At 50.1% G+C, this 23,549-nt stretch overlaps 1 protein-coding gene across 1 annotated transcript in view; it reads left to right on the forward strand.

The window, feature by feature from the left end:
- Positions 1 to 594: 594 nt before the first annotated feature.
- MVB12B (multivesicular body subunit 12B) overlaps positions 595 to 23,549 on the forward strand; it is a 177,044-nt gene continuing 154,089 nt past the window's right edge. The window contains exons 1-2 of the mRNA XM_065879486.1: positions 595 to 675; positions 13,648 to 13,770. Coding sequence (XP_065735558.1) covers positions 595 to 675; positions 13,648 to 13,770 — 204 coding nt within the window. The remainder of the gene's footprint in view (positions 676 to 13,647; positions 13,771 to 23,549) is intronic.

Consider the following 23,549-nt stretch of genomic DNA (forward strand, 5'->3'; position numbering starts at 1 on the left):
GGGTGTCCCTACAAGTGAGGGGGGGCGGGTGGTGTGTGTGTGGCCTGGGGGCTTCTAGGGATCTAAGGCTGTGCTGAAGGATTAGTCTAGGGTACAATGAGGCCTAGGAGAGCTGAGGAGGCTGCGGGTCCCTGGAAGAGGCCAGCTTGGGGGAGGGGGGCAATTGAGGGCCCAGGCTCCGACAGGCCCGGAGCTCCCGTGGGTCTGGGCTGGGGCGGGGGCCGTCTGCGTACTTGGAGAGGCCAGGTCGGCGGCGCCGGGGCCCTGCCCGGGGCTAACGGCCGGGCCGCGGGGAGGCGGGGTGCCGGCCAGGCGGCGGCGCGGGCTCCGGACGCGAGGGCTCCCGCTCCCTCCTCCCGCCCGAGCCAGCCTCGGGCGCCCGGCGCCTCCTACGGAGCCAGCGCCAGAGCCGGGAGGCCCCGGCCCGCCGCCGCGGCCCGCGGAAGGAGCCGCCGCTGTTGTTGCTGCTGCTGCCGCCGCCGCCGCCAGGCCGCGCCCCGCCCCTGCCGCTCCCCGGTGAGGCTCGCGCTCGACCTGCGGCGCCGGCCCCGCCGCCTGGGCCCCGGGCCCGGCCCCTTCCGCGCCGCCCGGGCGATGAGAAGCTGCTTCTGCGTGAGACGGAGCCGGGACCCGCCGCTGCCGCAGCCGCCACCACCGCCGCCCCAGCGGGGAACAGTTAAGTGAGGCAGGGCGGGCAGGGCGCCGCGGAGGCTCGGCCGAGACGTCCTTGCTGCCCCCGCGGGCGGGCGGGCGGGCGGGCCGGCCGGCGCAGGCCCCGGGCCGAGGGGCGGGTGGACGGGCGGAGCCGGGCCGCACCGAGGCCTGCGGGCTGTGTGCCCGGCCGGCCGCGGGGACAGGCCCGGCGGCCTCTGCTCGGCCCTGCGCGCGCCGCGGCTTCCCGTCCCCGGCTTGGCCTTGCGGCTTGGCGGAGCCGGAGGGAGCTCGGGGACCTGGGTGCGGGCAGCGTACCCTGGGCCGGGGCTGGTGAGGGCTCCGGAGAGCCACGTCCGCCCAAGTGAGAGGTGAAGCGGCCCACCTGTGCCGGGGCACGGCGTCCACCTGCACAGACCCGGACAGTGGTTTCACTGGCCGGGCCCGGGGGCCACTCTCTGTAGTCACGTGGGTGTCGAGCTGACTGCACCTGAGCCTCGGGCATGATCTAGGGTGCGGCCTCATCTGTGACCTGGGCAGAGCAGAGAGGACACCCAAACTCCAGGGCACCTGTGTGCAAGGTGAGGTGCCGGCTGGGGTACCCAAGACCCAGAGTACCCAGGCTCGAAGGATGGTGCGCCTGTTGATGGTCACCCCACGGGGACTCCAGCGCAAGTGAGGCTCAGGGGCAGGGGCCGGGTGAAGAAGGCAGACCCTTGAGCATCTTCGTCCTCTTTGTTACCAACACACAACTCTTCCTGAATCATCAGCCTTTCCGGCCATTAAAAATGACTCTTGTATTCCCTGCCCCTCTGCAGCCTCTTCAGCAAGGCACAGGGGAAGGCCACAGAAGGGCCAAAGGCAAATGGCTGTTGCTCCTTCTCTGCTCCCCGCCCCCACCCACGAACCAGCCCCCCGCTCAGTTTTCTGCCACAAAGCAGACAGCAGGCCAGAGTCTCTTTAGGGGCCTTTGTCTCCGTGATTCCTTCTCAGTATAATCTCATTGTACATTTCTCGACAGCTGGCTGGATCTCATCTCATTTTAACAGGGCAAGAAAATCTTATCAGCTGCACCAGAAAAGCCTTAGAAAAGTTAGGAGATAAGCTGTGTGGAAGCCTAGACTAACTCAAAAACTCAGTGTACTCAGAAGATTAGTACAGGAGACAGGTGACACCTTCCTTGCTTGTGGAAAATTGAACCAGGTATTTCAAGATATTGTGTCATGCATAGAATATTTAAATGGGGCCTCTTCTGGGACCTGGGCACCAAGACCCATGTGCAGCAGTTGACACAGCAATTACTGGTTCATTTGAGCTTAGGATCATCTTTAATCCACATTTTTCATTCCTTCCTTTTAGCATTTAGGCCGCACTCCTGACTTATGCTGAAGGCATTTCCCTGCCCTGCCTCCTTCCCGCTGGTGGGCTTTTCCCCACTTTTAGCTGGAACAGTGCACCATGATTAAATGCAAGGACTTTATAATTAGGCCTCGGCTTAAGCCTTGGCTTTCCTACTTACTGTGTGTTCTTAGGGAAATTAGTGAACTTTTCTGAGCCTCAGTTTCCTCATCTGTAGAGTGAGGCTAATGACAATATCTATCTCGTAGAATTATAGTAAGAAGTAAATGAAACATTAGAAGTGTTCAGCTCCATTCGTGCCACAGGGCAAGTAGTTAATAGAAATTAGTGGTTATTGGGACTTCCCTGGCGGTCCACTGGTTAAGACTCTGCGCTTCCACTGCAGGGGGCACAGGTTCGATCCCTGGTTGGGGAACTAAGATCCTGCGTGCTGCATGGCGTGGTTAAAAAAATGAAATTATAAAAATTAGTGGTTCTTATTAAGGGTTTGTTAACTGGTTAATCAGAAGAGTAGCTTCAGGTTTTTTTAGAGTGCCTTTCTGTTTGTGGTTATTATTTAGGGCCACTAGGAAGGGATGGTAGAGTAGAAAGAACACTGGGCTTAGAATGTCAGTTTACCTCCTGGAACCCAGGAGACCCTAGGCAAGTCATGGAACCTCATGGGACCTTTCTGAATCCCCATTTCCTCATTTGTTAAAGGGGCCTAAGAATAAAAGCTACCCCGTAAGGCTGAGTGGGCTAATGTGTATGAATGTGTGTGACACTGTGGAGGGCGTTGGTGGGTCCTCACTAAATGTAAGTGGGATCTAACGTCAGACCCCGGTTTTGTGGGTCTGCTGTTTTGACAGTTTGTTGTGGTGGGGGAGGACTATAAGAAAAACAATGCAAGAATGTCTTGTTTGTGTACAAGGATATCTTGGTGCTTTACAAAACCATACAACCGTGTGAACCCATTGTGATCCCCTCTCAGGGCCTTGGAAGGGGGGAGTGGGCGCTGAAGGTTCATCTCTATCAGTTTCACAGCAGATTTGCTTGTGGAAGCATCAGAATCGAAGTGTCCCTGGCCCCGCTGCCTTAGCAGGTTGGCACTGCTCCATGCTTCGTGCTCAAAGAGTGACATCCTTGCCACACTGGAAAGTCATGATGGTGTTGGAGTCAAGAGTGGGAAATGTCAAAGGTGCTATTATGATGGTGAAGATAACAAATTACTACATGGTTGGATGTGGTGGGCTGAGAACACTGTAGTTGGCTGTGGTTGAGTGAGCAGTCTCGTTTGTGCGTTGGCTTGTGGGAGGGGAGGCCTGGGTTCTTTGAATGAGCTGCCTTTCCCCAGGCTGTTCTCACTCTCTCTGAGGCCCTCCCTTGCCGGCGTTGCACTGGCCCCACTGGCTCTCCTTGGCTTTGTGCTCGCTGGGCCGCCCTTGGGAATTGTGGTTTCCCTGAATTGTCGGCACTGTTTGCAGCGGGGTTGCCTCCCTCACATCTCTTCTCTCCAGCTGCATGGGAGGCAGGGTGTGCTTGACGTTGCCTTCTTGTTGGGGACATCCTGTGGGCAAGCGTTGGTTTACTTGACACACTTCTGGCGGGATGCAGAGCTTGTCTAGGCTGAAATGTGAGAGGCCCGTGGGCCTAGAGCCCAGGGGTCACATACTAGAGCTTTGCAGCAGCTCATACTCCCCTGAAGACTGGAGGGCCGTCTTGCTGGGCCTGTGGCTAGGATCAACACGGGACAGTTCTACGCGCGCACACACACACTTTTTTTTTTTTTTCAAACAGATACTGATCAGCACAGCAAAATTTCAAAAGAATATCCCTTAGGAGAGAGAAATAAATGAATTCTTAATGAACTAAGAAAGAACCCTCAGGATGTTTATTAAAATGCAGAACCCAGGGCCTCAAACCCAGATCTTGAATCAGAATATCTGGGGAAGGGGCCCCAGAATCTGCATGTTTAACAAGAATCTTGGGTTGTACTGATGGTTACTGAAATTTGAGAACCCCAATTATAGATGCTTTTTAAAAATATTGTGAAACACACAAAATAAAATTTACCATCCTAATTGTTTTTAAATGTATGCATCAGTGGCATTAAGTACATTCATTCTGTTGTGCAGCGAATCTCCAGAACGTTTTCATCTTGCAAAACTAAAACTCTATACAGTTGACTCTTGAACAACATGGGTATGAACTGTGCAGGTCCACTTATACGTGGAATTGTTTCCATAGTAACTGCTGCAGTACTACACCGTCCGCGGTCGGTTGAATCCCCAGATGCAGAACCACAGATACAGAGGAACTCCGAATTTGGAGGGCCAACTCTAAGGTATATTCGGATTTTCGACTGCTGGAAGCTTTGGCACTCCTAACCCCTTCATTGTTCAAAGGTCAACCGTACTCATGAAACTCCTGTTTCCCCCTCCCCAGCCTCTGGCAACCACCATTCTACTTTCTAGGAATTTGACTACTCCAAGTACCTCATACAAATGGAATCATCTTTGTGAGTATTTGTCTCTCTGTGACTGCCTTATGTCAGCGTAATGTCTTCAAGGTTCACCCACACTGCAACAAGTGTCAGAATTTCCTTCCCTTTTTACTACTGAATAATACTACCTTGTATGTGTAGACCACATTTTGCTTATCCATTTACCTGTCTGTGGACACTTGGGTTGCTTCCACCTTTTGGCTATGGCAAATAATGCTGCTGTGAGCATGTATGTACAAATATCTCTTTGAGACCCTGTATTCAGTTCTTTTGGGTATATATCCAGAAGTGGAATTGCCAGGTCATATAGTAATTCTGTTTTTCATATTTTGAGGAATCACCACACTGTTTTCCGTAGCTGCTCCGTTTCCATTACCGCCAACAGTGCACCAGGTTTCCGATTTTTCCACATCCTCACCAACACTAATTTTCTGGGTTTTGGTAGCAGCCGTCCTAATGGGTATGAGATGATATCTCACTGTGGTTTGGGTTTGCATTTCCCTAATGAGGAATGATGTTGAACATCTTTTCAGATGCTTGTTGGCCATTTGTATATCAGCTTTGGAGAAATGTCCTTTTTCAAGTCCTTTCCCCATTTTTTCATCGAGTTATTTGCTTTTTGTTATTGCTAAGTTGTAGGAGTTCTTAATAGATTTGGATTTTAACCTCTTAGATATATGATTTGCAGATATTTTCTCCCATTCTCTTGGATGTCTTTTCACTCTGTTGATTGTATCTTTTGATGGAAGTTCTGCAAGTTCTTTATACACATTAAAACCCTGTAAAGGAAATATTATCATCCATTATTCCAATTTGAGGGGCTTGGAAACTTAGGCCCAATTCAGTTGAATTGCTTGGGGTCACACAGCTGTGTCAGAGCTGTGACTCAAGCCCTGGTCCCTCTGAGTCCCAAGTCTGCACCCTTTCCATTCCTCTGCTTTACCTCCCAATCCTTCCCTGAGCTAATAGCATGAAGAGGCCCTATAGGGTCTGCAGGAAGTGGCCTTGGCTTGAGAAGCATTCATTTACAGGAGAGGAAATAGGAACGCAAGACTTGGGAATCTCTTCCTTCTGACCACTGGGGCGCTCCTTCCTGTAGATCCACATCATTACTTAGACCTTAGAAATAGCAGAGAAGTGCAGACAGGTATTTAACGGTTTTGTTTATTTGTTTGTTTAAGCGTTTCATAAGCTTGTTTCAGAGCCCATCTGCTACTTACAGCTCCCCAGACAGTCCGGGACTGTTCACGCCACTGTTGGTGCCATGTCTTCTGCCTGCACTCCTTGCGGTACTCTGCACCCTCCATCTTTCAGGAAGGCCAGCTCCCTGACTGCCCAGCAAAAGGGAGCACCGCCTCATTTGCGGTCCCTTTCTTTTGGGACATTTCCTCCAGCCCGTGAGCCCTGCAGGTGGTACCCATGACTTATTCGTCGCTGTGTCACCCAGCACAGTGGCACTGCACCTGGGCTCTGCATTCTCCAGTCTCTGACCCAGCCCAGATCAATTAGATCAGAACCTGGGGGTTGGAACAGGCAGCTGGCAGATGGCCCAGCCCTGGGATCGTGGTGTTTGTCCTGCATGGAGCATCAGTGACCCCCGCGTGGCACTCTCGCCATTGCCTCTGCTGCTTTACATGCCCTCCTTAATCCGATGAAACATTGGCGATTTTGAGAGGGGGACAGGAACTTCATTCATCCATCCTCCCGTCCATCCATCCATCCAACCATCTATCTATCCGTAATCCATTTATTGAGTTCTCATTGTGGGCTAGGCACTGTGGTGGACATATACCTTTGCATAACTGATGTTCTGCTAGGGAAAGTATTATAGCCTTCTGAGAGGCAAGACTGTGTGTAAGTGTGTATGTGCATGCGTGCATGTGTGCACATGTATGTGCTAAGGCCATGTCCTTGGACAACATCAGGATTCTTAGTGACAGCACCTGTCTGGCTGGGCAGTGGGGAAGGTTTGGGGTGAATGGGAGATGTGACCCAGATTTTGAATGGTGGGATGGGTGCCATAGGGGAGGAACTGGGTGCTCTTGGGCAACCTGTGTTGGGGAGGGAAAGACTGGGGGACTTACTCTGAGGCTGTTCTCCATGGATGATGACCTTCAGGTTCCTTCCTCCCTCCCTCCCTTCCTTCCTTCATCAAACATCTAATGAGTACCTACTGCCTTGTAGTCAAAGTTTGGACTATGGACCTGCTGTTTCAGCATCACCTGGATCTTGTTAGAAATGTAGCTTCTGGGACTTCCCTGGTGATGCAGTGGTTAAGAATCCGCCTGCCAGTGCAGGGGACATGGGTTCAATCCCTGGTCCAGGAAGATCCCACATGCCGTGGAGCAACTAAGCCTGTGTGCCACAACTACTGAAGCCCATGCGCCTAGAGCCTGTGGTCCGGAACAAGAGAAGCCACCACAATGAAAAGACAGTGCACCGCAACGAAGAGTATCCCCCGCTCACTGCAACTATAGAAAGCCCGTGCACAGCAACGAAGACCCAACACAGCCAAAAATAAACATGAATTAAATAAAATAAATTTATAAAAGAAAAGAAATGCAGCTTCTCAGGCCCCATCCTAGACCTGTTGAATCAGTATCTCTGGGAGTGGGTTTAAGACTGTTTTAGGGAATTCTTTAGATGACTCATGCATGCTAGAGTTTGAGAACTCCTCATCCAGAATGTTGGGGTTTCCATCTTCACCATTGTTTCACGCTCAGCACAAGGGCCCTCCGTAAACATTTGTGGGCTGACTGTTACGCACCAGGCCCTGTTAGGTACCAGGAACGTGGGAGATGCTTCAGGTGGGAGGATGGCAAGGTCAGCCAGGTTTGAGGTATTAATGGGACACGTGGGTGACAATAGCCAGCAGGGTACTAGACACTCATCTGAGTCTCAGGAGAAAAGTCCAGGCCGTGGAGGTAATTTGGAAGTCATCAGCACACAGAACGCTTATATGACCAAAGAAACTCTGAAGACCCGTGTGCAAGTCACAGAGCGGGTGGTGGTGATGGGAGGTGTCTGCTGACCTGAAGCCAGGTGTTCTCATGATTCTGGCCTGGGAGCCCATTTGCCCGGCGTTGAGGTGACATTTTTGCTCTGGACACTGTGGCCATCAAGCCAAGGCTGTGACCATTTTATGTCACCGAATGTCAAGAGAATGTTGCTCTTGGGACCTCCTGGGGTGGGTTCATTTGTAGGGCATCTGCCTTCTGTCAGTGTCCTTCTTCCTTCTCTCCAGGCTACAGTATGACACTAGACCTGATGGGAGTGGGTGGGGACGACCTTCATTTGCAGTGATTGCGAACGAGTTGCAGGTTGCAGTGGGGCTCACAGTGTACTGGAGAACGCCCCCTCCTCCTGGAGCCAGCACCAGGCTCCCTGGTTTTTCACATTCGGGCCTGTAGGAGCAGGCCTTTGGCCACGGCAGTGCTGTAGAACTTGATCCTGATTTATCTGGGGAGAGAGAACTCCAGGACCTAGCACTGCACTGTACGGGCTGCAGCAGCCCAAACCACAGGCCCGCCTCACATGGTTTATGGAAAATCGGTTTGGTAATCCAATGGTTAATATCAGTCTAAACATAGGTCTGATGGAATGGATGCATTTGTACACCAGATTCTCCTATTAGAAGTAACAGACCTTCACTGGAGAAAGTTCTTTGTGATCTAGGGGAGCTTAGGAAAATATTTGCTTTAGTTCCCCAGTATCTTAGCAGCCTTCCCAGCAGCCTGTGGCCTGTTGCCACCAGGTCGTACTCAACAGCATTTGTCAGAACGATTTGGTTTCTGACTGGTCACTAGATAAGTGGTCCAGGCCCAAGTACAGGTGGCGCCAGGATGCTGTCCTGAGGTTCCGTAGTGGACGCCTCTCAGCCTGTGTCCCCCATGGGCAGCCCCCAGAGCTGGCTGGCCATGTGCCTGGTTGCTGCAGGGACTCTGGCCTCAGCCTGCAGTCTCCTTAGGAGGTAGGGCTCTGCACCAGGGCTGCCTGAGGTGGCCCAGTTTGTGTATGTGTGTGTGTTGTGGGTGCATTGGTGAAGCCTGGCCTCCCCTGTCCCCTGTCCCCTGCATAAGATTTGTTAGCAGGAAGGTGCCAGGAATTATGGAGCAACAGAGGAGGGCTTGGATTCCCTGCAGCCCACTGGTACCACTGCTGCTGCTGGGAAACAGGCAGAGAGCTGCCCCACGACGGCCAGAGCTGGAGCTTTTACTGGGGGACGGCCGTTCCCAGTGGAGGCCCTGCTCTTCGGCTGTTTCCCACAGGGAGTGAACTATTTATCCACTGCTTTTCCTCAGCCCCACAAGCTGCTAGATGTGGGCAGACAGTTTGTCTTTTGTGCCCTTGACTTTGGATTTCAAACAATCTGATCACAAGTTCATCCTTCTGTAGGGACTTAATTAACTCACTGGTTTTGTCATTTCAACTACAGTAGCCCAATTTAACCTGCTCCCCCCGCAGTACTTTGAAATTACTCTCCTCAGAAGTTGTGTGCGAGTCCCACCTTCAGCTCTGGTGGGCAGCGAGGGCTCCGCTTCTGAGCCGGCCTCCCTTCCTCACGCGGGGTCCCTGCTGCGCCTCCTTTGAAGGCAGCACCCCCTGCCCCCCAGCAGTTGTTGCCTCTCCCCCGCCGCCCCGGGCGCAAAGTGCTTTAAACTCCTCGGCCTGCACCCCACCCTGCTGCTGGAAGGGCCTCCGTGGAGAGAGGTCTGAGCTCTGCTAGTTGGGTTTTGATTTCAGTACAGGAGCTGATAAAACGAGATAAACCCCAGGCTCACAGGGCCGGGGAAATTAAACAGAGATGATATCAAAGTTCCCCTGAGTTTTCAACTGTGATACAGTAGCTTAGTTTTCTCCCAGACTGAGGCCGGGAGGCACGCCTTTGATTCTGAAACAATGTTCAGCATCAGTTAAGCCCAGCACTGCTGACTTACAGGGATTAAGTACCCTGTTGTAGTAATTCTTTGATCAGCTACAAGGGAGCCGTGTGCTGTCTGTATGAAGGGGCTTTATAGTTAAAGTTCATTTCTCTGTGAACCTGGGATGACAGCACTGGTGAGGTGCTGCAGTGCTGGGAGCTGGGGCCTCCCCCAGGCACTGTTTGCAGCATTGCAGGCTCACGTAGGAAGCTGTTCTCTTACCCAGTGTTATTGGATAGAACTCATTGAGCACAGCATGGAAAAAATCCTGCTGGCCTGGAAATCACACCTCACCCTAACTGACCCCATCCGGTCCCTCTAGTCCCAGTGTGTACAACACACAAACATACACACACACACACACACACACACACTCATACACTCTGTCTCTCTCCCCACCTTGCAGAGAAATCCTCTCGGGGCAGACACGGGCACGCCTGTCCAGAGCGAGGCTCTGTAGCCCCCAGCCTTGGCAGTGATCTGAGTGAGGCTGGCTGCACACTTGGGGTAGAGGTTGGGATAGGGACCAAATGACCTGCGAGATCAAGCTAGGAGGACTAGATCAAGTTCAGTGTCGCCAATGTACCCTCTCCGTGCCCGAGGGCAGATGTGACTCCCAGGTGCTGCCACCACCTTCATTCCTTACCTGGCGTTTACTGAGAACCGACTTAGCTCTAGGTTGGCTCAATCCTGTAGTTCTCAGAAATCTCAACATCTGTTATCTTGGCCTCTAAAATACTGCATCAACTTTTGGCTTTTTCTGTGGAAGCCCTCCTTGCAGCCACAGCTGGGACGGTAGAAGTTTCCCCAATTGCACCTCCACCCCGCTTGGCCCTGTGACTTCCAGTTGGTAATGGAGCCCCCGTGTGCCGTGGATCGCACTCACACCGTGCTATACATCAACCTGTTCCCTCCTGTACAGGGCTCAGATCTCCCTCATTAGGTCTAAATTTACCTCCGTCGTACACAAACATGGCCTTAGCTCATTTTTATTGTTGTAAATTATTTATGAGGGAAATGTTGAATCTTGAAACTGAGGTGTGGGGAAAATTAATCCCATGTTACTTCTATCTTTCTGTACTTTTCTCCCCCTTGCTTCAGTTACTGGGCTACAGCTAGAGAAAGAAGAGCGTTGGCATTTTAAAATATAATTGGTGTTCAAAGTGCTTTCTTGATGGGATATCGGATGGTAAGCCCGTCTCTCTCTACACAGTGTATGGAAAGCAGACCAGAATGGGGAAGGAGGGCCAGAGGTCCCGTTGGGCTCTGCCCTCTGCCAGCTCTTGGTGTCTGAGAACTCCAGGCTTCCGTTTTCCTCCTCTAAAATAGGGATAAGCCCCAGCCACCTTCTAGGCTTGGTGTGAGCATCGATTGAGAAGGAGCCCGAGAAAGCTTTTTGGTAATTGCAGGGTGCTGTTCGGATGTGTGGAGGTGTGTTAGTGTGTCCTGTGTGCAGCTAGGATTTGGAGCTAGAGGTGGGTGCTGGGCGGGGAGTGCTGAGGATGACACCAGCTGTTGCAAGTAGGCCTTCGCGTTTTCTGCTGTAGCCCAGCATCGCATCTTGCAAGACAGGTTAATGTTGGCCTTCAACACCCTGCTTCCCCCCCACCCCACCCCCGCGCTCCTCTCCCCACGGCAGGTCTACTCTGCAGCCGGCATTAATGGCCTCTTCTCCCCCTCGCAGAGGCCTGGCCTGTGACCCGGGCAGCCGCGGACACAGTGGTGCCATCCTTTCTGGCTGGAGGCTTCGCACAGCCCGGGGAGCACCGAGAGCTAGTTAATAAATGGCCTTTTGTTAGGAAGGTCAATTGAAGTGACGGTAGAGACGCTGTTAAGAGTAATTTGCAGTCAGAAAATATGTAATTCAGGGCAGGCTGCTTTGAGTGATTGCCTCTGCCGTGGATATCTTGGGCGTTTCTCATTAAAAGCTTCCTTTGCTGGTGGTGGTGCTTCCTCCACTGCGGAGCTCCGCGTGGCGAGGAGTCATTTGTCTGTATCTCACAAAGGCTGCTGGATCCCCAGGGCACAGTCACTGCGGGGGGGCGGGGGGGTGAGGAAAGAGGGAGGCGTGCATCCGAGATGCTCCGTGCTAATGCCCTGCCTGCCGCATCCTCCCAGCCTGCAGGCCGGGCCATGACCAGGCACGCGGGCCCGGCCGCCGGCTTCTTTGTCTGCTCGGGGAGGCCGCCCGCAGCCATCTTGGGGCCCGGTGCCGGGCTGCCCGGTGCATTGTGGGAGCGGCGTCAGCCCCCTGCCCTTGCTCATGCTGCAGAGCAGAGCAGGGCCATTGTCATCAGTACGTGGCTGAGGATGTGGTGACCCGAGGACGGGCATCTCTCAGCTAATAAAATGTTTCTTATTTATTCCCATGCTCACTTCCCCCCTCTCTCTCTCAGATAGTGGAAGCCCTACTATCTTAAAAAACACCACTTACCTCTGATGTTCTTTATTAAATTCACAGCATGATATTTTAGCACTGGCAGAACTGTGCATTCTATTAATGAGTTGTTAATTGCGAGCATTTTGGTAACTAACAGCAGGTACCAATATTTTGCAAACTGCAGCAACGTTATTTCCATGTTACCCAGGAATATGGGGTTTTCCAAGTGAAATACTTTTTGATCAGTGTTTGCTTTGGATTGGGCTGGTGCAGATATTTAATTCTAAACCTTTATTGGGGGCATGTATGCGGATTCCGTCAGTAAATATTTATTTAGTGCCTACTGTGTGCAGGAAGCATTAAGCCCTGTTCTTTATGCAGATAAAGCTGCCTGGTAAGTGAAATTTGAAAATAGAAAATGACGCAGTGATGTGGTTTGGTGTCCTGTCCCCCCCGCCCTGTGCTTCTAGAAGTTTATTTTCAGTAGAATTAAGTAAAGCATAACTTAGTTTGGCTTTTGTCATAAACAGAAGCAGAGAGTGTGGCTGCTGCCAGGCACTTCCTAGCCTTGACCCGAGACTTGGCTCCGTTGCACTGACAAGTCTGTTTCTGGAGCCTTTCGTGGGTTCCAGGGGACGCTGACTACACGGTAACTTGCACACAGCATTCTGGTTGTTTCTATTCAGGAGACTGTAGTCATTTTTAATAGCCTCTGCCTTTTCTGATTCTGGGCTGAGAACTAAGAATATTCCTCCTGCCTGCCTAGTTAGGCAGGGCGTTTGGTTTACTTTAGAAGCAGTACCCAGCCTTGAGAGATCTGGCAGACCTACAGCCAGTGGAGTTCAATGGCTGCAGAAGGAGGTAGAATTTAACTTGCTCTTTTTCACAGCTTGTCCTTTTAAAAGCACTAAAAGCCATTTACATAAGGTGTTAGGTTTTTCATTTGCTTTCTGGTGTGCTGCCACTCGAGCTGCCCAGACCCGGTGCTCTCTCTCTATTCTGCTTGTCTCCTCTGGTCACATCAAGAGGCAATCAGCAGCAGAATAATAATTGCATTTCCCTCCCTTTCTCCCAAAGTGCCCAACAAGAATTATGGTCATTGTTAGTGTTTAGCTTTGAGTAAGTACCCACGTGACCTGCTGGATTAAACACAACAAAGGGACCCGCCGGTCCTCTTGGGAGCAGCACCAGCCATGTTTCTGGCCAGTTACACTGGACCTTTGTATCCCGAACCCTCCAGTCTCATCTGCTTTTTGTTGAGCGCCTACTATGTGCCAGGGAACCTCTCCAGGCCCTTGATTTACGTGACTCCTTTAGTTCTCACAGCAGCTCTGCGACTGTCAGTGTCCTGACCTCTTGCTTGCCCGGTCACCAGCTAGTAAGTCACAGAGCCTGGACTCCACTGCCATGCCTTGGCCTCCATGCCCAGAGCACTTTCTTCTGTGTGTTTGCAAAGCTCTGCCGCCCGAACAGTCCTCCCTTGGATGTGGTAGAGGCTGTGGATTTGGAAGGCTGCACTTCTGCAGGGAGGTATTGTGAGGGAGAGAGACGAAGGTACTGTTAGATTTAGCCGTGTCTGAGTCATCCTCAGAGAAGCTGGTGGTATCTGTTCAGAAGTCAGGCAGCTGGGCAGGAGAGTGTTCAAAGCTCACTTGAGAAGAGCAGGGGCTGGAGATGACTTGAATTCTTGATCGGAGGAAAGGGTCCAGGGCTCCCTTAGCCAGTCCAGGTACGTGGAGCTTAGTTCAGGATATTTGCCCCAAGACGCTGGTTCTGTCTGTGCGAGACTTTACATCGTTCACTTTAAATGCTCCGTTTGAATTGTACGCTTTCTTTTTCCTTTTTGGAACCAGGAGCAATCCGCCATGCCTGAAGTCAAAGACCTTTCAGAAGCCTTGCCAGAGACGTCAATGGATCCCATCACGGGAGTGGGGGTGGTGGCTTCTCGGAACCGAGCCCCGACAGGCTACGACGTAGTAAGTCAAGATTCGCTGATTCGGCAAATAGTTATCTCCTGTGTTCAAGGCCCTCTGAACCCTGTGTGTAAGATGTGCTTCTTCTCTCTAGGAACTTAAAACAGGGAGGGAAGATGGCACCAATGGGAAGGCGTGGGGAGCATCCTGCTTTGGGAGTAGATGACCTGAGCCCGTCTGGGCTGTTTCGTGGCCTTAGCTGGGTCACTTGACCTCTGTGATGGTCATCTTCACATTTCGTAAAATTAAAGGGTTGGATTAGTTGATTTCCAAAGTCATTTCTAGCTGTGACATTTCATGGAGAGGATCCACGAGTCTGAAAGACCCTTGGTTTGCTGTCACAGATTGTCCTACGTGTATAAATGTCATAAATGTATTGACGTATGTTTATATAGCCCCTTACGGTTTACAAAGCAGTTTCATACACATGAACTCATTTGGCTCTCATGATTCCCTGGAGGCTGGGAGGGGAAGTTGCTTTCTCTCCACTGTGCTGATCAGGAGAACTCAAGCTCTGAGAAGGGAAGTGACGGAGCCCCAGCCCTTGGGAGTGGTGAATCAGGACCAGACCCCCTCCCAAGTCCAGGGCTCTCACTGACCACATCACCGCAGTGTAGCAGAGAACTTGCTTTGCTTTTCAGCAGACATCTGTGGTGGTGTTCAGTAGTACCGATGGCTGGAATTGGTTAGTTTTTTCAGTAGGTAAATTCCGTTTTGGGTGAAGCTTAAAAAGTGCAGAGGAACTATTGGGAGGGTTTAGTTAACAGTGACTGTTGTCACGTGTTCTGAGCTTCTGAGGTGGTCTTATTTTCACTTTCCTCATTTTGTTTATGATGACGTTTTATTCTTGCTCATTGAAAATGTGCACCAAGAATACATAAAAGAATACAAGTCTCATTAGCCAGCACTGAAAACCTGGCACAGTGATTAGATCAGTGTCTGATGTCCCAGGGGTGGGAGGGATGCCATGCCTAGTCCAGAAGAAGCCCAAAGGCAGGGTTTCTCAACCTCGGCACTACTGACATTTTGGGCCAGATGATCAGAAAATAGTGTGTAGTCGGGCAGCATCCCTGGCCTCTTCCTACTAGATGCCAATAGCACAAACCCCCGAGTCGTGACAACCAAAACCGTGTCCAGACATTGCCAGATGTCCCCAGGCGGAGGAGGTGGGCGGGCGAAATCAGCTCCCGTCGCGAACAGGGCGGTGCATTTTGCGTCAGCCCATGCCGGGCCCCGTGTGAGAAGGGGAAGCCTGTTAAAATGCTCCACGTCACTTTCCCAACTGTCTGAAAGCTGATGAACATTTTAAAAGTGAAAGGACGGGGGAATCTTTTTTGACACAGATTTGAGTCTTTCCTGCTGCCTGACTTCAGAGCACTGTTTGAATGTATAACTTGCCATGAAATAGAATCGTTAGGTATGGCTTTGTGCCATGAAACTCCTGGGGAAGCTAATAAAAATGTTGCTGATTTGAGAAGCCCAAGTGTCTTTTGATGAATTAGATATGAAGCAGTGAGGCGTGAATCCGGTCGGGGGCTTGGTACATGCCATCTCTGGGAGGACTGGCTCCGCAGCGGCTCTCTGGGGGCGGGGGGGGGGGGTGCCTGGGGTGTGGCCCAGGTCTTCTCGCTGTTCCCTCTTGCGGATCTGTGTCTTTAACATTCTGCTTGTACCTTCGGGGTCACCATGAATGCTTGGCTAGTGGGCGACAGATGGCCTTTGATAGTCTGGTTTTCTGAAAGTCTTGGTAAGTCTGACAGGAGCAGAATCTATCCCTATCATTTTCTCCTAACATCTAGCTCAGGGCAGAAGAGCGCAGTGTCAAATGAGTAAGATTAATAAGCACATTTCATGATGAGGCTGTACCAGGCATTATCATGAAAGGTGAGCAGGGCAGGCGGCTCCAGAGGGTCAGCCCGGCAATTACCCAGCCCCTGCACGCCGAGGCAGAGCGTCCGAGCTCCCTCCGAAAGCCCTTTCAGGGAGGGAGGCGGGAGTCCTCTCTTTGGACTGACCGCTGGACTCTTCCCAGATAAGCATCTGCTTCCTCAGGGGTCTGACTGAGTTCGAGGGGAGTGAGGGAAGGCTCGGGGTGGGCAGGCAGGGAGGCACTCCTCATTCCTTTTATCCGGAGGAGTTTCGTGTGAGGTCAACATCCAAACCGAAGTGCAAGGCGTTGGGTGGTGGCCGGGCTGCAGAGATGCTGACACAGAAGTGCGGTGGCTGAGGAAGCTCTGCCGCGGACTGTGGCCAGGCCTCTCTCTGTCGCATCTGCCGGAGGATTAATCCCTCCCTGTGCACAGGGCACGTTAAGTACCGTGACACGCAGCCCCAAGAGCTAGGCGCTAGATGGGCTGCTGACCCTCGATGCTACAACCACTTTAAAATGAGCAGAGGCCCTGTTGCTGCTTGAAGTAAAAGATGCCAAGTGTTTGTTTGTAAAAATTTAATTTTGTAACTTCTCTGCAGGTCAGGGGAAGCTTCCTCGGCTAGGGGGCTGGGGGTTATTTGCTAAACTTCTCAATTTGTTGTCCCTATTTCTGCAGTCCCCTCTGAAATAGCCTGCACTTTCTGCCCCTCAGCCACGCTCTCAGATCTGGGAGTGACTGGGGTTCCCTGCCCTCAGAGGGCGGGTGGGTCTCATGTGTCCACGGTCCCTGGTAGGATGACTCTGTGTTGTAGATGCGTGGTAGCACGTGCTGTTGTATCATATGTGATGGGCAGTTTTCAATGAATCGTGATGCCACGGGAGCACTTCGTGCTAAAATCCTCTGCACAAAATTAACCTTTGATTACCAGGTCCCTCTGGAATGTTGCAGTGTCTAAGGGCATCAAGCTGGACATCACCGATGACCACTGTTGGGTGTATTTCTGTGTATGTCCAGTGAAATACATCATACTTTTTACCTGCATTCTCTTGCCTTTCTCAGTGAGTGTTTACAACTCACAGACTAAAGCCACAACACTGTATTTGTGAGATGACTCTTTCTTTCCAAAAAGGAAATAGCTTCCTTTGATAATATACTTCTTGGTGACATAATTTCATATGGTGATGTACTTTTTTGGCAAAAACGAAAAGTCAACAATACAGAGAAAGAATAATCAAACACTCCAGAGTGTTTTAATTTCAAGTTGTTTATTTGTCCAGCCTATATTTTTGGGTACCTACTATGTGCTGTCTATCTAGGAGCTGGGGGTATAGTGGTGAATGAAAACACATTCCTGCCTTCATGAAGCTTAAAGTCTAGATAGGGAGAAAGACAGTTAAGTGATCATACAAGTAAATGTAAGATAAAATTGTGATAAGTGCTTTGAAGGGAAGTCCTAAAAGACTGTTCCATCTAGCTTTCCAGATCTCCCCATTTTTGTTGCTAAGTCCCGGATTGTGACAACACGACCCTCACCAGCTTAACTTCTAGAAGTTGCTCCCTTTTTTCCATACCTTGAGGCCTGCCCAGTGTCTCTCCTCCGGCTTTTCCTGAGCATTTCCCAGGGCACCGGCTCAAGTGCACTTGGGGTCCTTCGGCTCTGGCCTTCTCCCCTGCCACCACACGCTGCACCATTTTTGTTGGTGACATCTGTGAGGCCGCCCTTGTCTGGGTGCATCTCCCCCTGCTAACCTGGCAAGGCTGCTCCCCTCTTTCTGGCCTGAGTGGGGATGGACACTGCTTTTCCTTCCACTCTCTTGTTCTGTGACCTTCCATGGTTTCCCACAGAGTAGCTGAGACCAGAATTACTTTTCATGAGACTTTTCTGGAGCTCTGAAGATGATGGGAACAAGAGAGTAAGAGGCTCAGAGAATATTGCTGCTGAGGGCCAGGTCCGTCCTCTGACCCATTCCTGCCCGGCCTCTGCCTTTCTGTTGGCTACCTTAATGCTACCAAAGGGCGTTTACAATTGCCATGTGTAGGGGCCCCACCAAACTGAGTCTTGGCCTCAGAGAGCCTAGGAGACTTTTTTTGTTCTTTTTCTTCACTGCAATCTAAGACCTCCTTCATTCCCTTCCTGAGAAACCCCACCTGACACACAGGAACCTTTCGGCACAGTGACTCTGAAGTGACAGATTATCCCCTAGTTCAAGGACCGTTTCCAGATGTCCAGGTTGGGGATTCTCAGGCTTTCGTGGGCCTCATTCCTCTGGGGGACCCCACGCCCCAGATTCCTGCTGCAGTAGGTCTGGGGTGGGGCTGAGAGTTCGCATTGTAACCAGTTGCCAGGTGATGTTGATGCTGCTGGCTCAGAGGCCACACTTTGAGAACTACTGCTCTAAGTTAAGTCATTCTTAAATAATCTGTACACGTGGTCACCACAAGTCTATCTCAGGAAGTGCTGTGCTAGCTTTTCCTGTTATTTTTTGGCCTCTCCTGATTTAAAGTTTAGAAAGTCTCAGGGGATGTCGTGTTGTCACAATCCGGGACTTACGTTTGTGAGTTTTTTTAAAAAAACATGTTTTAAAAATACAAATGGGATGGTACTATTTATACTGTCATAATTTAAAAAAAATATATTGTGGGCATAGCTCTATATCAGTCTGTGGAGATAGATTACATCCTCTTAATAATGCATATTTTATTGTCTGGCTGTACCAAAATTTGGCTAATAATCCCATATTGAAGGACATGAGTTTGTTTCCATCTTTTGTTTTTAACGTGATAAACAACATCCTTGTGTATGTATTTTGGTGTGGTCACCCAGTTAGTGCCATAGAATAATTTCATAGGTTGGAATTACGGGGTCAGAGTGTTCACATTTTAAACTTGCTAAGTATTGCCAGTGCCTTCTAGAAATGTGACGTTTTGTCAGTTTCTATTCTCAAGCAAGTGTTCAGTAAAGTGAAATTTGGGGGCTGAAGGATGAATTGACCAAGTTGCCCCCCTCCCCCACCCCAGACTCAGCGCCCAGCTTCCTGTCACTGGCCCTCCTCTGGGCCAGGCAGACCTCTAGGGGTGAGGGCCTGGATGATATGTTGTTTCAGTGGTAGCCATGGATCTTCTCCCCAAGAGCTTCCTCCTCTTGGCTAAACAGAGAAAGGACAGATACCCAAGTCCTTTAACTCGGCGCACGTGCTCTCAGTGTGTCTTCCTGTCTCACTTTCTTCTACTCACTTCTCCTCCAGCCTCATTGAACCTCTTACTTTCTCATATTTGGAATAAGGAGCAACTTTGTACCGTCAAACCCTTGAACCCACTTTTCCCATATTTTCAAAATTCCTGTCCTCCCCCGCTTTTTGGATAAAATTTTCCTAATCTTTCAGAACCCACTTTGAAAACTCCTTGGTGAAGCTTTTTCTGATGTTATGCGTTCATTTATTGCTTCACGCAGTGGCTTCACAGATGTTTGTTGACCACCTACTATTGTGCAAGGCCCTGGGAATTCCAGTATCCTGGGAGGGGTTCCATCAGGTGAAAGGCGAGAGATGAGGAGGGGTGGGTAGATGAGGCTGGATCACCCCAGAATGTTGTAAGCTACACGAAGGCATTGGCCATGCTGAGGGTGGTAGGAGTCACGAAAGGACTTTAAGAAAAAGGTTCTTAGGTTTGTGTTTTTAAAAGTTTCCTTGGTGTGTACAGGAACGGAAATAATTGGAGGGCGTAGGTACTGAGGCAAAGGGCTGAGTTTGGAGGCTCTGTATTGGTGTCGAGTGAGAGAGTGGAAGCCTAACCCATTAACAGTGGATCGATCTGAGGGACATGGAAACATGGGGCATGGGGACCCGAATACGTATTCTTTCACAGGAAAGAAATGGGTTGAATGTTGGGAGACGGGTGCAGAGGTGAGGAAAGGGAAGGACCAGAGTGACACGAGGGTGTCTTGCCGGGCAGCTGGGTGGATGTTGATGCTTTCTGTTGAGATAGAAGCATAGATAGCTAGGTGGGTTGAGGGTGGAGGAGGACCGTTGGTTCGGTTTTGGACACACTGAGTTTGAGGTGCTTGTGTGACGTCTGGGTGGGGACGTTGAGCAGCCCTGTGTCTGCAGGTCTGGGGAGATGCCTGAGTGTTACCATCACATGGCAGAAGCCGTGGTGTCATGGAGATGGTCCTGTCGTATCAGACTCCTCGCCAGAGTCCCCTGGAGCATCAATGATGAGGGATGGTTGGGAAGGAGGCACTCAAAAGAGGGTTGGGGCTGAGCATCCAGAGAGGTAGATGGAAAATTAGTAAGAAACTGGAGGAAAATGAGTATTTCTAGAAGAAGAGGTGGTCAGTAATAGTCAGAGTTCACTAAGGGGTAAATAAAATGAGGCTGAAAGCTTACTCTTGGGTTCAGTAACAAGAAGGTGCTTGTGAACTTGGTGGTAGGCTCAGAAGCAAGATTGGAGTGGATTTGAAAGGTCCAACTGAAGTGGGAGGCGGGAGTGCAGATGGCCTTTAAAGGAGGCAGGGTGGCAGCTGGAGGATGATACGGGACCAGGAGTCTTTTTTCCTTTGTTAAAGGTAGGCAGGTGTTGAGTATGTTTAGTTGCTGATGGGGAGGAACCAGCAGTGAGGAGGGTTGACGATATAGGAGAGAGAGGGGCTGTCTGATGAAGCAAGGCCCCTGAGGGGGCAGAGGACTTGGTGTCCAGAGCCTGGTCAGAGAAAAGCCCAGGAAGTAGTGTTTGCGTTGCTCCTGTTCCTTGCCGGTGCTGCGTGCTGGAAAGCCAGCCATGGTCGTGGCCTCTGACCAGCAGGTGGGCCTCCGAGGGCCACGCACGGACCAGGCATCCCCTAAGTCTCCACTTCCCATTTCTTCTGTGCTTCTTCTCCCCCCACCTCGTTTCTCTCAACACTCCTGTTTATTTCTGAAACTAATTAGAGAGCAAAACGTTTCTTAAAAACTGCTGGTCCTGGGCTTCCCTGGTGGCTCAGTGGTTGAGAGTCCGCCTGCCGATGCAGGGGACGTGGGCTCGTGCCCCGGTCCGGGAAGATCCCACGTGCCGCGGAGCGGCTGGACCCATGAGCCATGGCCGCTGAGCCTGCGCGTCCGGAGCCTGTGCTCCGCAACGGGAGAGGCCGCAACGGGGGAAGCCGTAACAGTGAGAGGCCCGCGTACCGCAAAAAAAAACAACAACCAAAAACAACAAAAAAAACTGCTGGTCCTGTATAGTTTATTTATTTGGGATTTCCTAAATAATTGCAAGTTTCACATGCTTGAACTGCCAAATGAGAGGGTCTTTGGGGGCGCTAGGAGTGATCAGCTCCCCTCTGGGCCTGTGGGCTGTGTCTAGGGGCATAGAGAAGGATAAGTTTAAAATTCTAAACCCGCAAATGAGGTCCTGCCTACCAAAGTGGAGAAAGAAAAAAATAATCCACTAAATGCTGAAGCTGATTCAAGCAAGTTGGTATTTTTGTATAGAACTCAAGAAATTTTTAAAAAATCAATGAAAAGTATGTGAAGATGGGAATGATATCTTATTAAAAATATATGGTAGATATCAAGCGGGAGTTGTAGGACATAACCATCTGTCTGGTCTGATCACAGCTGTCACATGAGTCTCCAGAAAGCTGAAGTTGTGTGGGAGGCCTGAGCCGGGCAGGGAGACCACCCTGCTCCTGTGGCTGGAGGATGGGAGAGCCGCCCCTCCTGAAGCTCTGGTTCCATGAAGCAGATGCAGGAGCAGGTGTGGCAGCCTCTTCCCGCTGCCCCTGGCTCCCTCCCCACGTGGCTTCGCTGTCCAGGGCCTGCTCCCAAGGGCAGAAATGACTGCAGACCGAGTCCCAACTCACCCACTGGTTTATTTTCAGAACCAGAGCTAGTTTTGATAAAAGGCACCACGTGTTCCTCTCTTTTGTTTTGTGAGAAAATACATGAAACTGAGATTTACTGAAAATACGGAAAATGGTTTTATGACCAGCCCCTGGGCCTTTGTTTCCTGTGGCCTGGATTAGCAAGCATCGGTAACAGCATTGTCCCTGCACCTTCCCCTGTGCCCTGCAGAGCCCTGGCCTCGGGCAGTGGAGCCACGCTGGGCAGGACACACATGGACCACTTACACGTGCACGTGCCTGGCTTCCTGGAGGGGTGCATGAGGCAAACATTGCTGCTGTCAGGATGACTCTGAGATCGTGGCTTTAAATTGCCTCCTTCTAAGTGTCTCTGCCCCACCAACTGTGAATTTTGATTTTGACCCAAAGACTTTACTCTCCCTAATGACTTGTTCCACGGTTGGTTCATTTGGAAAGGGGAGAGGACTTGGGGAGCGCTGTAGTATTCTGGCACTCCCTCCTGTTCACTGCAACCTCCCATTCACTATGAGAAAGGCTCCTGACAAAAAACCTCAAGTAGTGGATTAATGGGAAAGAGGAGGGACTTGCTTTAATCTTCCATTTTTTTCAGTTAAACTTTTTATTTTCAGATAATCATAGATTCACATGCAGTTGTAAGACATAATACAGGGAGATCTTGTTTGTACCTGTTTCTCCCCAATGGTAATATCTTAAAAACTCTAGTACAGCATCACAACCAGGATATTGACACGGATACAGTCAAGATACAGAACGTTTCACTTTTAAAATGTACCTGGGATTTTATTTTTTTTCGGGTGTGGTGAGGCCTACATATCAGGAGAAAACTGCCATTGAAAAGAGAGTTTGTTTTCACAGTCCAAGAGAAGGGGGCTTCCATGCTATGCAGGGCCACATGAGGAAGCACCAGCGTTGGTCAGCAGGCGGAGGGAGCAAGGGGAAAGTGTGGGCAAGAGCCTTTATTGTGGTTTCTGTGGGAAAGGCAAAGCAAGGAAGGGTAAGCAGATTTAGGATTGTCCTAATAATTTCAGCATGCTCTGGGCTACAAGGGTGGCCTCTAGTTGTCAGATACCTGGCCTTGGGGTGATTTAGGGCAGGAGGATAGTATTTCAGACTGAAGGAGCCTGAGAAAGGGGGCAGGTGGGCATATGGCCTCAGGATTGGTTGGTTTGCATATCAGAAGTGTGCAAATTGTGTTCTGTCTCTAGGAATTAACTAACCTCCTTAACCACTGACAACCACTAATTTGTTCTCCATTTCTATAATTTTGTCTTTTCAGGAGTGTTACATGAATGGAATCATATAGCATGTAATCTTTTGGAATTGTTTTTTTCATTTTCAAAAACTCAGCATAATTCTCTGGAGATTCATCTAGAGAATCTATTGCATGTATCAATAGTTTGTTCCTTTTTATTGCTGAATAGTATTAATTGATACTACTGCACCGCAATTTGTTTAACCATTTACCCATTGAAGGACATCTTGGTTGTTTCCAGTTTGAAGCTATCATGATTAAAGCTACTATAAATACTCGTTTACAGGTTTTGTGTTGACATAAGTTTTCATTCCTCCAGGATAAATGCCTAGGAGTGCAGTTGTCCGTCATATGGTAGTTGCATATTTAGTTTTTTAAGAAAATGCCAAACTACTAGCCTGTGTGGCTGGTAACATTTTACATTTCCACCGGTTACTCCGCATCTTTTCCAGCATCTGTTATTGTCAACACTTTTTTGTTTTAGCCATGCTGATAGGGTTTTAGTAATAACTCGTTTGGCTTTAATTATATTCCTTTAGTGGCTAATGATGTTGAACATCTTTTCATGTGCTTATTTGCCATCTTTATTTCTTCGGTGAAATGTTGCTTCATGTCTTGCTCATTTTCTAACTGGATTGTTGAGTTTTAAGAGTTCTTTGTATATTATAGATGTGAGTCTTGTTAGTTAAGTGGTTTGGAAACATTTTCTTCTAGTCTGTACTTGTCTTTTTACCTTAGCAGGATCTTTACACAGCAGAAGTTTTAAATTTTGATGAAGTCCAATTTGTCAGTTTTTCTACTT

The sequence above is a fragment of the Phocoena phocoena genome, chromosome 6, assembly GCF_963924675.1.
Source record: "Phocoena phocoena chromosome 6, mPhoPho1.1, whole genome shotgun sequence".
NCBI lineage: Eukaryota > Metazoa > Chordata > Mammalia > Artiodactyla > Phocoenidae > Phocoena > Phocoena phocoena.